Source organism: Bufo bufo, chromosome 2 (assembly GCF_905171765.1).
Source record: "Bufo bufo chromosome 2, aBufBuf1.1, whole genome shotgun sequence".
Lineage (NCBI taxonomy): Eukaryota > Metazoa > Chordata > Amphibia > Anura > Bufonidae > Bufo > Bufo bufo.
Window position 1 is genome coordinate 136,476,197 of NC_053390.1, and position 16,384 is coordinate 136,492,580.

General features: G+C 40.1%; 1 protein-coding gene across 1 annotated transcript in view; it reads left to right on the forward strand.

Annotated features, from left to right (window-relative positions):
- ADGRV1 (adhesion G protein-coupled receptor V1) overlaps nucleotides 1-16,384 on the forward strand; it is a 574,752-nt gene that overhangs the window by 185,289 nt on the left and 373,079 nt on the right. Inside the window, exons 33-40 of the mRNA XM_040419646.1 lie at nucleotides 754-935; nucleotides 4,426-5,237; nucleotides 6,227-6,436; nucleotides 6,825-6,955; nucleotides 8,583-8,682; nucleotides 9,216-9,395; nucleotides 10,607-10,764; nucleotides 10,971-11,064. Coding sequence (XP_040275580.1) covers nucleotides 754-935; nucleotides 4,426-5,237; nucleotides 6,227-6,436; nucleotides 6,825-6,955; nucleotides 8,583-8,682; nucleotides 9,216-9,395; nucleotides 10,607-10,764; nucleotides 10,971-11,064 — 1,867 coding nt within the window. The remainder of the gene's footprint in view (nucleotides 1-753; nucleotides 936-4,425; nucleotides 5,238-6,226; nucleotides 6,437-6,824; nucleotides 6,956-8,582; nucleotides 8,683-9,215; nucleotides 9,396-10,606; nucleotides 10,765-10,970; nucleotides 11,065-16,384) is intronic.

Sequence of the window (16,384 nt, forward strand, 5' to 3'; positions counted from 1 at the left end):
TAGTACATTATTTTTCTCATTTATACATAAAACTGACTACAGTGATCCCTCAAGATACAATGGCCTCAGGATACAATATTTTCAGCCTATAATGGTCTTTTCTGACCCATCGTAAGTTGAAAATAGATTCAACATGCAATGTCTCAGACTCAGATCCAACCAATCAAGTCCATTTGTCTGGTAAAATAGCTGGATTATTTGCTAGTTAGCAGCTATTCCTAACTGTTAGGGTCCATTCACACGTCCGTAGTGTGTTTTGCGGATCCGCGGATCTGCAAAACACGGACACCGGCAATGTGCGTTCCGCATTTTGCGGACCGCACATTGCCGGCACTAATAGAATATGCCTATTCTTGTCCGTAATTGCGGACAAGAATAGAACATGTTCTATTTTTTTGGGGAACGGAAATGCGGACCCATAGAAATGCGGCCCCATAGAAATGAATGGGTCCGCAATTCCGTTCCACATTTTGCGGAATGAAATTGCGGACGTGTGAATGGGGCCTTATATGTAAGGACTTGTTTTATCCGTCTTAGTTATCTGCTTATTTTTCTTAAATCTTAATTTTTTCTTATCTTGGATGACATTTTGGGGCATTGGAACCGATTACTCAACTTACAATATTTTAAACATACAATGGTTGTCCTGGAAGCAATTAATATTGTAACTTGAGGGACATACATTGTATATGTATAAATTATTTACTATAGAAGAAATAAAGGATATGACAAATGACATTGTTTTCCTACTAGGTTATTCTAATACAGCTCACAGGGGCCTCAAATGGAGGAATCATTGGACAGGAAGGAGTGGCTAAAATCGTTATTTCACCCAATGACAATCCCTACGGAACCATTTCATTTGACAAGACAGTGTACAAGATTCAGGAACCATTGGAGAAAAGTTATTTTGCAAATATTACCATCAGGAGGAGGTTTGTTCAGCTTTTCTACTAATAGTAATCCTAAAAGGATACTTCATTCAGAAAAAGCATATATTTTTTTTACTTAAAGGCTATGGACACCTTTGTGCACAAAAAAATCAATAACCCCATTTCTTACCATAATGCAGCACATAATACAATTGCACTTGTCAGTTTACTGGTATCAGCTCTGCTTCACATGCACTCAGAAATGCTCTGATATGAGTTTTTCTCAGTGCTGTCATCTCCTGTGAGAATCTGTGGGCGTTCCTGTGGATTTCACATGCACCAGCCCAGGCTCTTTTGCCCCGCCCCCATATCCTGTTACATAGCACAGCTAGCAGCCACTTACATATAGGCTGCTGGAACTTGTAAGATTTCATTCCAATCCACAACATGGTGAGTCTTACAGTATGCTACAACCTGTAATCAGCAGATCTATTTCTCACTTTCCATTCTGTAGGAAGTCCATTATTTGTAGACACAATAGATATTTCTGCTGATAATGTTAGTGCAGCGATCTACAGTCAGAACCATAGCGTTATAAGCCTGATATAAATCTCATTACTGACAGCTCTCACAACATGCACTCTCTTCTGAATACAGTATCGTGTGCAGTCCACACAGTGAGCGGTCACTTTTCCCACACAGATTAGTACAGTGTGACAACACATAGAAGTACACAGTCTGGGAGATTTATAAAAACTGGTGTAAAGTAGAACTGGCTTAGTTGCCCATAGCAACCAATCAGATTCCACCTTTCATTTTCCAATGAAGCTGTGAAAAATGAAAGGTGGAATCCGATTGATTGCTATGGGCAACTAGGCCAGTTCTACTTTACACCAGTTTGATAAATGACATATATATATATGTCTGCACTCTCAAACACTTTATTCACCCCTGTGGTCGCAATGTTTTCAGCTCATTCACAGAGTCTCTTTTCAAGCTATGATCTAAAACATTGCGACTAGCGTTGAGTGAACTTGTGTTTCAAATTCGGCGTACAAGGTTCAGGTTATCTAAGAATTCCGTTATGGATTCTGCTACCACGGACCATAAAGGTCCATTCACACGTCCGCAACTGTTTTGCGGTCCGCAAATTGAGTATCCGCAAAACACGGACCGCACATGGCCGGCACTATGATAGAAATGCCTATTCTTGTCTGTGGCTGCGGACAAAAATAGGACATGCTCTATTTTTTTTGCGGGGCTGCGGAACGGAAGTGCGGTTACGGACAGCACATGGTGGTGCTGTCTGCATCTTTTGCGGCCCCATTGAAAACCAATGGGTCCGCACCCCTTCTGCAAAATTGCGGAACGGATGCGGTCCCATTATGCGAACGTGTGAATGGGCTCTTAGTTATGGTCCGTGGTAGCAGAATCCATAATGAAATTCTTACATAACCCGAACCTGAACCTTGTATGCCAAACTTGAAACACAAGTTCGCTCATCCCTAATTGTGACCACAGGGGTGAATAAAGTGTTTTTCTTTTCACTAATTTTTTGTGAGAGTGTTGCTATTTTTTAAAATTCTTATATTTTCCTGAATTTGTTGCCGGATCCATTGGCCTGCACCTCCATATTGATATTTGGCCTGATGTGCTGCAGTTGTTATATATATATTAGGGTTATTCCTGCAGTAAAGAAATCTTTTGATAGAGGTACTTGTGTATTTTTGCATTTACACAATAAATATATATAAAAAAAATCATGTTTTTGTGTTTCCATTTTCTGAAAGCTATAAATATATAATTCTTTTTTGGGCGATTGTCTTGTTTGATTGGTACCATTTTCGGGCACATATGACTTTTTGATCACTTGGTATTACACTTTTTGTGTTGTAAGGTGATAAAAAATTGCTTTTTGGCACGGTTTTTTATTTCATATATTTTTTTACAGCATTCACCAGACGGGTTAGCTCATGTGATACTTTTATAGAGCAGGTCGTTATTGACGATAACTAATATGTATGTTTTTTTATATATTTTGGTTTTACACAATAAGAGCATTTTTTAAACAAAAAAATCATATTTCAGTGTCTCCATTTTCTGACAGCCATATCTTTTTTTTTTTGGGCGATTGTCTTAGGTAGGGGCTCATTTTTTGCAGGATGAGATGACGGTTTGATTGGTACTATTTTGGGGTACATATGACTCTTTTGATCACTTTTTATACCATTTTGTGGGAAGTGTGGTATGCAAAATTGCAATTCCATCATAGTTTTTCTATTTTTTTATTTTTTTTATGGCGTTCACCGTGTGGTAAAAGTATGTGATCCTTTTATTGATCAGATCGTTACGGATGTGGAGATACCAAATATGTTTAGTGTTTTTCATTTTTTATCAATTATATGTGTGGATATAGGAAGCATTTTTTTTCTTTGTTTTTTTTTTTGTTTTTTTTACACTTTTTTTGACTCAGACCCACTTGGTTCTTGAAGATCCAGTGGGTCTGATGCCTCTAAAATACACTGCAGTACACTGTATATTGTACTGCAGTGTATTGTCACTCACAGTGATCAGGCTGATCAGGCTGATCACGCTTCCACAGCAGAGCAGCAGCCAGATGGTTTTCCCCTCCATGCAGCAGTCCCTAAGGACCGCGACATGGAAGGGGTTAAACGGCCATTTCAAGCAGTGTCAGGGGGGTGACGACTTGTATGGAGGTGAGGACGGACATCCTACACGGCGGGAGAAGGGGTGGGGAGAGGGATGGCCACTGGTTAGCCACTTCCATACAGCGGTCCCTAAGGACCATGACATGTAAGGGATTATGTCTGCTGTTTGAAGCAGACTATCAGCTGTATGTTACAGAAGAGCAAAGATACTCCTCTTAACAATTTTGAGAAGTATTTTTAGCCGAGGAGGAGTACAAATTTTGCAGTAATTTACATATATAATGCATAGGCTACATAGCATTATGAGGCTGATATTTCTGCAGGGAAACCATTGCTAGTCTCCCATGCAGAAATAAATGTAGACAATTTTACATTTATCCAACATCATACACTAAGCGTGCAGTGCACACGTGCCGTCTCCCGTCGCTCTTCCTGTCTGCTGCTGCTGTCTCTGGCAAAGCAGCGGTGAACAGGAAGAGAAAAGAGAGGCGGCACATGCGCACTGCACGCCGTCTCCTCTTACAGCTGATCGGCGGGGGTGCAGGTCATCAATATTAAAAGCCCGGACAACCCCCTTAAGTGGAATTGTAATTACACAGTAATTCCACAATTAATTTTGGGGTTTTGGGGTTTTTGTCATTCACTATGTGTTATAAATGACATGATAACTTTTTTCTACCAAAATGGTAGTTTTTTTAATCATATTTTACTTTTACACAAAGAAAACACCATGTTAATGAGAATCATTTATGTCTGTATGTAGTATGTATTCAAAGGCTTAAAACATTTTATAGTTCCATTAACAGAGTTGTGTCAGGGCTTATTTTTTGCAGAGGTCATATATACAGATATTTACAGATATTTTGTGTGTTTTTTTTCCTCAGTGGGGGGCGATTTGGCCACTTACAGTTACTATACAGTACTAATGAGTTGGATGTGGTTGGTCTTGCAGTTGAAGAAGGACAGGACATGTTGGCTTATTATGAATCTCCATTCCCAGCAGTCCCATTGGTGTCTTCAAGAATTGCTGTGAATGTTTCCTTAGCCAGAGACCCTCTTCAGGCCTGTGCCATCGCATGTCTTAAAAACCAAGTATGCTCCTCTTTTTCTTATAATAATGCCTCCGGCAGTCTTCAGTGTTTCTGGTTAACAGCGCTATCATATCAGCTTGAGAACAGTACACAGTTCTGGACCTATAAGAAGAACAGTACCAGCGTGTCAGTGCTGTTTGGCTCTCAAGCCAGAGCCGGGAGCGATTATGAAACTGTTACAGGACAGTGGTTCACAATGCAGGAAGGAGAAGAGTTTGCAAATATTACAGTTTCAATACTTACCGACGGTTTTCCAGAATTAGATGAGCAATTCCTTGTGTCAATTCTCAAAGTCAGGTTGCTGGACATTTCTGTCAGCGTAAAGAATCAGCCAACAATAGGTCAGCCAAACACATCAGTGGTGGTGATCATGATGAATGGAGATGCCTTTGGCGTGTTTGCCATTTACAGTCGAAGTCCAAATGCCACTGATGGGGGGCACTATGTGGAAGTACAAGAACAACCGCATACAATGGTTCAGCTGGTAATAGAGCGCCGAGAAGGCAGTCTAGGACAAGTGATGGTTGAGTGGGGTGTCATTGGAGGAACTGCATCCATAAATGAAGATTTTATAGCAGATGGAGGACTGTTAGTCTTCACTGAAGGTACAGTTCTTATTCTTTATACATGAAGATTAGGGGTATCAGACATGTTCTGTGCTCTAGTACTGTATTTAAAAGGATTATCTGGGACTTGAGAATTGATGGCCTGTCCTTTGCATAGGCCATCAATATTAGATTAGTGGGGGTTTGACTCTTGACAGCCCTGCCGATCATCTAGAGGAGCCATGGCACTCAACTTCATTGTGTACCATGCACAGCTCCTGAGATTAAGTTGTGGCTGTGCCTGGTATTACAGCTCAGTCTCATTCATTTGACTGAGGTGAAGCTGTGGTGAAATGTAATACAAGATACAGCTGCTATGAAGAGTACAGAGCTGGGCCTGGTAGACAATGAAGAGGAGCGCCACGGCCCCTTCAATCAGCTGATCAGCAGTGGTGCTGGTAGTCAGATCTAATATCGATGGCCTATCCTAAAGGGGGTCTGTCTGCAGTTTTATGCTGCATTTTTCCAACTGAATCAGTTGCAGAGGGGACAGAGAAAGCCAGGAGTTCATAAATATTCAGGACTCATCGTCATGTGCTGGAGCTGTTCAATAACTATTTGTAGCAAAATGGCTCGGTCAAAGTGACCCAGCATTTTGCTAAGGGGATCTGGTACTAGTAAAGTGGCTGAAAGATTCCTTTTAAAGGTACACCATCAATTTTAAAGTCCCGGATAATCCCTTTATTACTTACTGTTATGTTGATACTGATTATTGGATCATCTGTGATTGCCAGCGATCACTTTAGTACTCTATGCAGCATTTGGAGGCGCCACAGTGCTGATTTAGCATTGTGTCCACTTCACTGTTATGCCATCACTTTATAAAACGTTAACAACCCTTTAATATCAGTGTGTTTTAGGTTAGTTTGTTAACAGTACCAGGCTGCAGGATTCTGGGAGCATTCTGCATTAAATTCCTTGAAGTATTACGGTATATAGTTTTATCAGATATTGGTGAATTCATCTTGATCATGGTATTGTTTTGGCAGGTGAAACAAGCAAAATGGTAACGGTTATGATATTGGATGATACAAACCCTGAGGACAGTGAAAGTATTGTAGTTGGGCTGACGCATACTGAAGGAGGAAGCCGTATTCTTCCTAGCTCCAACACAGTCACCATCGTCGTTTTGCCAAATGATAATGTTGCTGGCAGGATTGGTTTTCAAACAGCATCAAGGTCGGTCATTGGTCGGGAAGGTAAGTTCTGTTTGCGTTCTCACATATGTAAGGAGGCATAAGGCTGTATTCACAAGCTGTGGCCTCTCTCACATGCCATAAGGTTAGGCTTTAATACATTCAGGAGATCCATTCTCACATGCATCTCTTTAGATCAGGAGGAGGATCGGATCTTGGGTCACAGGAATGGGAAACATTTCCTAATATTTCCTTAGAGAATGTTTCCCCTCTCCTTTGTGCCATGATCTAATCCTCATTTCATTTTAAACAGATTTCTCAAATGTGATGAGAACCTCTTCGTATACTTCAGTACTCTACAGACTTGCACCCTTCAGTCATCTTAACCATTAGCCAACTATTATCTTAGATTGACCTGAATATGCTTTACATTTACTGTGTAATATTGCAGGTGAAAAACTGCAGTTCCATGTGTTACGGACTCCGCCTGGACGAGGCAATGTGACTGTTCAATGGAAAATTATCGGACACCATATAGAGCTGAACTTTGGAAACAGTACAGGATTTATTTTCTTCCCAGATGTAAGTGTAGGGAACATGTCTGCCTGTTTTAATACAAAAACACTGTTATTAAAAATATTAGTGTGAATGAGGTCTTAAAGGAAAAAAAACAAACATAAACAGACCATACTGTCAATCCTGCATCATGTTTAACATGTTTATGAGCTTTTTGTTTGGTATGTATCTGGTAGACAAATTAAGTATGGCAGAAACTGGATGGAGCAAAGGTGCTTTGGACTGTGGACATGTGTGGGCATTTCCCCATATTGTTTAAAGCCATCAGCTCCCTTCTTTATTGCACTTTGAAGGATTGACTTGTTGTGTGCACTTATACTGTTTCATATTGTTGTAGTGCATTTATATGTTTATTGTAATATATCCTGTTTATTTGCACTATATATTACACTATAGCTGCATTACACTGTGTAACGCACAGCCAGCTAATACTGACAGGCTTTATAACATTCTACCAGTGCAAAATTTTGGAGGGAAAAACAGACCAACTGACCTTCTGACTGTCTGATTCAGCTCTGTTGTTTATGTCTGAAGACTTGTTTATGCCTGGAAAAACTGCTTAGTCTTTCCATATACTTGCATTGAATCTCTGTATAAGTCTATGATAGACAGAAATTGTAACAATGTTTTTGTTTAAGCAATGCTTCTCTACTCCACCCCTCCCACTAGAAAATGTTAGTCCAGCTAGAAACTGTATATAAGGAGAGCAGTCAGAGACCCTAGTTGTCTGCAGATAGGGACCAGTGCTTAATAGGAGAGACTTTGCCAGACTGCATGAGTGACCAGAAGAAGACACGGAGACTGGGATACTCTGCCAGAGATCCTGGGTCACCAGCCCTGTGACCAGAGAGCTAACCGGACGACTGAGCTACAGAGGGACAGATAGCTTAGGCCTTTCTTCAGCAGAAAACTTTTTTCTGCCCAGGAGGAGACTGGAGAAGCCAGCGCAGTGCCATTGCTGTATTTTTTTGCACTTGAGTTCCTCCCCCTGCAGACCCTGACTCTCTGAACTTATTTCCCATTGGGGTGCGAAATACCTTTACCATCCTTTCCAGAGAGCAGCAACATGTGGTGACACCTCAAAAGTATCAGGGGGAACCAGCAAAGTGTTGGGGCCACCTCAAACCCGGCTACTGCATATCCAAGAAGTCTTTATAACGTGAATATTTTTTTTGCATATTTAGGCCACTAGAGATGAACTCTTGCTCTACCAGTACAACAGTTTCATTTTAAGGGCTCATTCAGACTACCCTATTTCTGGCTCTGCATCCATTCTGTAATGGGTGTGGACACATTCATGTCAATATAGAGACTGTCCTAATTTTGTCCGCAATCTGCAAAATTCGGAACGCACACGGCCAGTATCCTTGTTTTGCAGACCGCAAAAACTGATATGGTCGTGTGAATGAACCCTAAGGACTAGATACAACCAAAGACTTCCTTCATATTGAATGTTAAGTTTCCTTAAACACAGAATTGAATGGAGCGTTTTTTTGGATTAAAGTTATGGCTGTCCATGCAGCATGAAACATGTCTAGAATATACAATCCCTTGAAAATGAACACAAATAATTGTATATTTACATTCTAAGTAATAAAAATCAGATGACACATATTTTACTGCTTATGTCTAGGGGACACTGAACACAAGTTTTACTGTTCATCTGCTAGATGATCAGATTCCTGAGGAGAGAGAAGAGTATCAAATTGTCCTACACAATGCCATAACTCAAGGTAAAAAATGTAATAATGAAATATTTTATGTAAAGAAATGTTCCTGTGTCTACCGTAGGTATTGCTGTTACACACTTGTTATGCTGCCCCCCGCTGTACTTTTTGTTTGCTACCAGAACATCCATCTAATGCATGGCAATATTCAACTGCAATATCTATGCACAGGAGAATTTTGATATTGTGTGTGATCTAACAGATCAGTAGATTAGCAGATTAATAATGGGACGCCTTTAAGGGTTTTGCTCGTTCTTTTACAGTTTTATTGCCTGTAGTTATATTGCCCTAGAAGTGTTTTATACACTTCTCTTAGGTTCAGTAATATTTGTAGTTTCACACACGTGTAGATCCTGGAGCCATAAAATGTAAGAATGACACCATATTACAAAATTTACTGTTGGCCCCTGGAATTTTAGGTTTACATGTTTGCGGTGCATAATGTCATCCGCAATTTTACATTGATTTGTGTATTTGGTAAAGAGCAAATGCCGCCGGCAGCAATTACTATACTCTTGTGTCACTGACTTTTGTATCAGGTATTTCAGGCCCTGGTGAGGCTGTTCTTGATGAACAAGGATATGAAGCAGTACTTACTGTGGAAGCCAGCGATGAGCCACATGGACTGCTAAATTTTGCTCCCTCTTCAAGGACTGTGCTAACTCAAGAAGCAAATAAAACCATTCAGCTATTTATCAACCGAGAATATGGATCCTTAGGTTGGTCTAAAGTGACAAAATAATTGTAGGAATATATAAATTTAATAATTTCAGTCTGGATTAGGGATGAGCGAACACGAACTTTACAGGTTCGGGGTTCGGGTGGTGTATAAATTCCGTTATGGATTCCGTTATAACGGATTATCACGGAATTTGTAGACGGAATGCAAAACGGAAGCCTTTAAGAGGAATTCAGTTTTGATCCATCATAATAGAAGTCTATGGCCAAGCATAACGTATCCGTCTGGTTTCCATTATGCAGGACTTTGTTTTTCGTCCTGCATAACGGAAACCAGGCGGATCCGTTATGCTTGGCCATAGACCTCTATTATGATGGAGCAAAACTGAATTCCTCTTAAAGGCTTTCATTTTGCATTCCGTCTACGAATCCCATTATATTCCGTTATAATGGAATTTATACACCACCCTAACCCCGAACCTGTAAAGTCCGGGTTCGCTCATCCCTAGTCTAGATACATCAATAGAGATAAAATTGATTAATAGAAATCACATAGGTGGATTTTACTTTGCCTTAAAGGAGTTTCATAATCATTTTATTTATTTTTTTAAATCTGCACAGAGTACCTCAAACACTGCATATTTTCCTCATTCACTTGTTTTTCACATGTCAGCATTTTCCTTTCCCTTTTCTCTGCCTCCTAACAGGGTGTTTACATGCAGAACGTCCCATTTTCCTCAGCTTCCTGCTGGATTGTCTAACCAAACCCAGCATGTTTTTCTCTCTAATGTATTACATGGCTTGCTCTTCCTAACTAATATGGAGAGGGGAGGTGTAAGTGGTGTGACTACTGCAAAGCAAGAGCAAGACTTGAGAAACATTACAGAGCAAAGCATGCTGGGTTTGGTTAGAAAACGCAGCAGGAAGCTGAGGAAACAGGAAGTTCTGCATGTACACATCCTGCCGAGATGAAACGATGCAGAAAACAGGAATGAAAGTGTTGAACTGTTCTTGCAAAAACAGGTATATGGGGCAAATATATGCAGATAAAAAGAAATTAATTCTGAAACATGAGAGCTCCTTTCATTGTTCTTATTCCTTAAATATCTTTCCATTTGTGAAACCAACATTTGAATCAGATGACGCTGCTATCATACTGTTTGAGAAATGTATTGAATAGCCCACTTGGTCAATAATAGCATGTTGTCTGTGTTGTTTGAAATATCAGTGTTTTACTTTGTGCACTTGTCAGGAGATATTAATGTCACTTACACCACATCTGTGACGCATGCCCCGAATGAGACCAGTATGCTCCCAGCAGAACCAGGCCTCGACTACATTGGCACATCTGGATCTCTGATCATTTTAGATGGGCAAACAACTGCGGCCATTAATGTGACTATTTTAGAGGTAAGGTTATGTTGACTTTCTTAAGTTACAGTGTAAGATAAGAGCATATAGGAAGGGATCACATACTGTACTGCAGCCTTCCTGTAGTTTAACACAAGTGACTCAGTCAGTCTTGTCAAGTAGCTTTCAGTGAATCTAGCCACAAATTTCACATTGCATTATAGCCAAATTGACAAAAACCGTATGTATGTTCTTTTTTCCCTTAGGATGATATACCAGAACTCCAGGAGTACATCTTAGTTACTCTAGTGTCTGTGGACCTGACTGTGAAGGTAGTGACAACCTCTCCTCCACGCCTAGGTATTGCTCCTGATTACTTTATAATATACCAGAGATGCAACTGTTTAATCCTGTGTTTTATGAAATTCTTGCACTTTACTTTCCTAATATTACTGTTTTATGGAAACCTCTCCTGGAGGTCTCCAGTTTGGAGGACTATTATCTTGAGATAGGGAACAAGCAAATTTCCCCAAAAGAAACATAGGGGATAGGAGATAACTTTTAGATCGGTAGGAGTCATGCACCATTCATGCACCTCTGGCTGTAGAGGACAGGGGTTTGCTGCAGCAATCACATGTAAATGGCAGGTGACTGCTGTTGGCCCAGCAGGAATCAGTGCGTCGAGCACCAGAACAAAGGCACAGAAGCGGTAGAGCATTTAAATGGTGAGTGTGGGTTTTTCTTCATTTCATACAGCCCTGTGCTCTTTGCCACTTACAAAGAAATCATGGAAAACCCCTTTAACCCCTTAAGGACACAGCCTTATTTCAGGGACCAGGCCATTTTTTGCAAATCTGACCAGTGTCACTTTAAGTGGTGATAACTTTAAAACACTTTGACTTATCCAGGCCATTCTGAGACTGTTATTTCGTCACATATTGAACTCCATGACACTGGTAAAATGAAGTAAATTTTTTATTTATTTTTTTATTAAAAAAATACCAAATTTACCAAAAATTTGTAAAAAATTGCAAATTTCCAAGTTTCAATTTCTCTACTTCTATAATACATAGTAATACCTACAAAAATAGTTATTACTTTACATTCCCCATATGTCTACTTCATGTTTAGATCAATTTGGGAATGATATTTTATTTTTGGGGGATGTTACAAGTCTTACAAGTTTAGAAGCAAATCTTGAAATTTTTCCGAAATTTTCAAAAACCCACTTTTTAGGGACCAGTTCAGGTCTGAAGTCACTTTGTGAGGCTTACATAATAGAAAACACCCAAAAATGACCCCATTCTAGAAACTACACCCCTCAAGGTATTCAAAACTGATTTTACAAACTTCGTTAACACTTTAGGTGTTCCACAAGAGTTAATGGCAAATGGTGATAAAATTCCAGAATTTTGATTTTTTGGCAAATTTTCCATTTTAATAAATTTTTTCTAGTAACAAAGCAAGGGTTAACAGCCAATCAAAATGCTATATTTATTGCCCCGATTCTGTAGTTTACAGGAACACCCCATATGTGGTCGTAAACTACTGTACGGGCACACAGTAGGGCGTAGATTTAATGGAAGATTTAATGGAAAATAGAGATTTAATGGAAAATAGAGATACAATTTCAAATTTTTTGGCAGATTTTGCATTTTAATAATTTTTTTTCAGTTACAAAGCAAGGGTTAACAGCCAAACAAAACTCAATATTTATGGCTCTGATTCTGTGGTTTCCAGAAACACCCCATATGTGGTCGTAAACTGTACGGGCATACGGCAGGGTGCAGAAGGAAAGGAATGCCATATGGTTTTGGAAGACAGATTTGCTGGACCGGTTTTGTGACACCATGTCCATTTGAAGCCCCCCCTGATGCACCCCTAGAGTAGAAACTCCAAAAAAGTGACCCCATTTTAGAAACTACGGGATAGGGTGGCAGTATTGTTGGTACTAGTTTAGGGTACCTATGATTTTTGGTTGCTCTATATTACACTTTTTGTGAGGCAAGGTAACAAGAAATAGCTGTTTTGGCACCGTTTTTATTTGTTTTTATTTTCAACATTCATCTGACAGGTTAGATCATGTAATATTTTTATAGAGCAGGTTGTCACGGACGCGGCAATACCTAATATGTATACAATTTTTTTTATTTATGTAAGTTTTACACAATGATTTCATTTTTGAAACAAAATAAATCATGTTTTAGTGTCTCCATAGTCTGAGAGCCATAGTTTTTTCAGTTTTTGGGCAAATATCTTGGGTAGGGTATGATTTTTGCAGTATGAGATGACGGTTTGATTGGCACTATTTTGGGGTGCGGGTAAAGTAACATAACCGTTTTATAGATCAGGTCGTTACGGACGCGGTGATAGCAAACATGTGTAGGGATTTTTTTTTTTCATTTTTAATCAGTGATAAATGTGATAAACTTCCGAAACCGCAGCAAACCGCAGGTCTGAATTGACCTGCGGTTTGCTGCGATCGCCGACATGGGGGGGTCACAGGACCTCCCGGCGCATTTAGCCAAGGTGCCTGCTCAATGATTTGAGCAGGCGTCGGGTTCTGATCACCGGGCGGCGGTGATCGGAACTATACATGACGTACCTGTACGTCATGTGTCCTTAAGTACCAGGACAACATGCCGCACCGGTACGTCATGTTTCCTGAAGAGGTTAAAGAAAATATATCACCCAAGATTTTATCTGCTAGTTAAAACCTGATAGAGACACATATCCTTTTTTCTAATCTGTTTACATTTTCTGATTTGATTTTTTTTATTCTATTTCCTGAACATGATTATGGGGGCGGCCATCGTGCCTGAGCTGTTCTTAACAGCATTTAGAAAGCATTAAGAAAACTGCTTTGTGGCAGCCCCATGGTCCATAGACACATTGGTCAGGAGAGGAGAGGACCTCATTGACTCTATGGGAGAGTTTTCTAGGCCTGCTCTGTGACCTGTGCAGAGGTCATTGTACAAGGAAAGAATAGATAAGCTCTGACAATCACCTATTGTGAATGGTGGATCCTGTCTTATCTATACACAGAGGTGATGTTGTTAGAGGCAGTATTAGAATGACAGATAAGCAGATAACTGCAGTGAAGTGATCTGTAAAGACCAAGAAGTGGCGCCTATTATTAAGCTTAGTGGACAGTACGAAAACTGAAGGATTTTATGTGTTTTGTTTAAATATAGATATGGAAAATTAAAAATAACATAAAACACCAAAAATTCTTTAAAAATATGTTAAACATTAAACCACGATTTAAAAAATAGGACATTTTCTGATGACACATTCCCTTTAAGTCTAACATCTTTGCATATCTGTTGAGCTACATTTATGTGGACATGACCATGGATTCATCTTGGTTTTGCTTCATCAAAGCGAACCTGTCACTAGGTTTGTAGCCACTAAACCACCAGCATTATATCATTATACAGCTGGCGTTTAGAGTTCCAAACCTTGCCATATCAAAACCAATTGTTTCTGTATTGTTTAGTAAAAGAAATGATACAATTCTGAAGATAAGTCCTGACAGGAACGGTACATCTCACTGCACTGTGCATGCAGACAGTATATTTTCCCAGTATACACTGTCTATTGTGGAAGATTCCTTATTATATTCTGAAGACGTTTGATATACAGTATTGCTTAGATTATCACTGTTTCAGAAAGTACATATACTGTAACTGAGATATCTGACAATCACCATTGCAACTTTTCCCTGACTTCTCCTATGATGAGAATTTTAGGGGCTCTTTCAACATCTAAATATATTGAATGTACAGTATTTGCCCGTCCCAGATGTCCTCTCTTCTTGCTCATCACACAAGGGGTGTCTGACCTTAATCACAGAGGTGTGAATGAATGCTAACATTTTTTTTTTGTAAAAGTGTTGCTGAAACAGTTTCATAAAATAGGTTAAACACTGTTTTGATATAATATATATATATACCGATGTAGAAGGGTTAACACTCAAGCTCTGAACTCAAATTTCTTAACTCATTGCGTTATCTTGAGACAAAAGCCATTGAAAAGCAATTGAAGGTGTTTGCTTAACGCATTTAGTTTTGATATCATGTCTCATAAATCATGAGTGTTAACTCTACTACATCCGTATATATACACACAGATGCAGCTGAGCTAAACTTGATGGATAACGTGTTAAGTAAAGAATGGCAAGAAAAAGATAACTTACTTTTCAATGGATTTCAATGGCTTTTGTCTCGAGATAACCGAGATAACACTGTGCCATGTGTTATCAGAGTTTTAGCTCGGCTACATTTGTATATTATTGTGTATTCAAGTAACGTTTAGAGTAGAACAAAGGCTACAGGCACTTTATTCTGTTTCTCAATAATCTGCAGTTTACTTTACTTCTTATTTTCCAAAATCTTACAGTTACCTTCTGTTTTCTTCTGTGCATGCTCATAGACTTTATAAGTTACAGGATACAAGGTAAAGAACAAGCTGTCAGCACTTACATTTTGTATGCAATTGATCAAATAATAATAATTTTGCAGAGACTATGAATCCTGGTTTACACATTTGTATAAGAAACAGATCAGATATTATCTGCAGTGGTAGCTTTGAAATTGTCTGCAGGGTTTTGGTAATATAAATATGTCTCTATTACATTTGATGTTTGTACGTTTTGCTTCCTACACTTTTCGAGTCTATGCAATAGGGCAGTAATGGCGAACCTTTTAGAGACCGAGTGCCCAAACTGCACCCCAAAACCCACATATTTATCACAAAGTGCCAACATGGGAATTTTCCCTGAATACTACAGTCCAGTCTAGTATATCTCCCATGTACTTTTCGCTATAAAAGCCTGTTTACACTCCGTGCGCTGCCTGCGCTGTTCATAGTGCGCCTGCGCTGATGAATGGCAGGAAAAGTCTAAGGCCTCCTGCACATGACTGTAGGTGTCCCGTTGCCATATTGCGGACCGCATTTGCGGATCTCCAATACATGGGCACCGTTCCGTGTGCATTCCGCATCTCGGATGCGGACCCATTCACTTTAATGGGTCCGCAAATCCGGAGATGCGTAACGGAAGCACGGAACGGAACCCTACGGAGTGCTTCCATGGGGTTTCATCCCGTACTTCCATTCCGAAAAAAGATAGAACATGTCCTATCTTTTTGCAGATCGTGGACCCATTAAAGTGAATGGGTCCGCAATCCACTGCGGCTGCCCCATGGTCGGTGTTCATGCATTGCGGCCCGCAGCACGGCCACGGGATGCACACGTTCGTGTGCTGGAGGCCTAAGGCATATTGGTACACCATAGACTTTTCCAGGGTGCCCACAGAGAGGGCTCTGAGTGCCGCCTCTGGCACCCGTGCCATAAGTTCGCCATCACTGCAATAGGGGATGCAGCCAAGGAGACGGTCACATGCCACCATCTTGGAAGCTATAGACACACTGGTCTGTTTACATACTGTGCCCATGGACAGCAGAGGGTTTAGGGGGTTGTTTCTGCAGTAAGTGTAGTTTCACATATGCGGCCGTGTGCAGCGGTTTTTATCCGGCCGATTCTCTGCATATTTGCTTGGCAGTGTCCAGATCTCTGCCAGACCCCAGTGGGGTCCAATGGGCAGGCAGCTGTATCGAGCAATGCCGGATCCAAGGAACTCCAACAGGCTATTCTCTACTAGAACAGCCTGCCAGAGGCT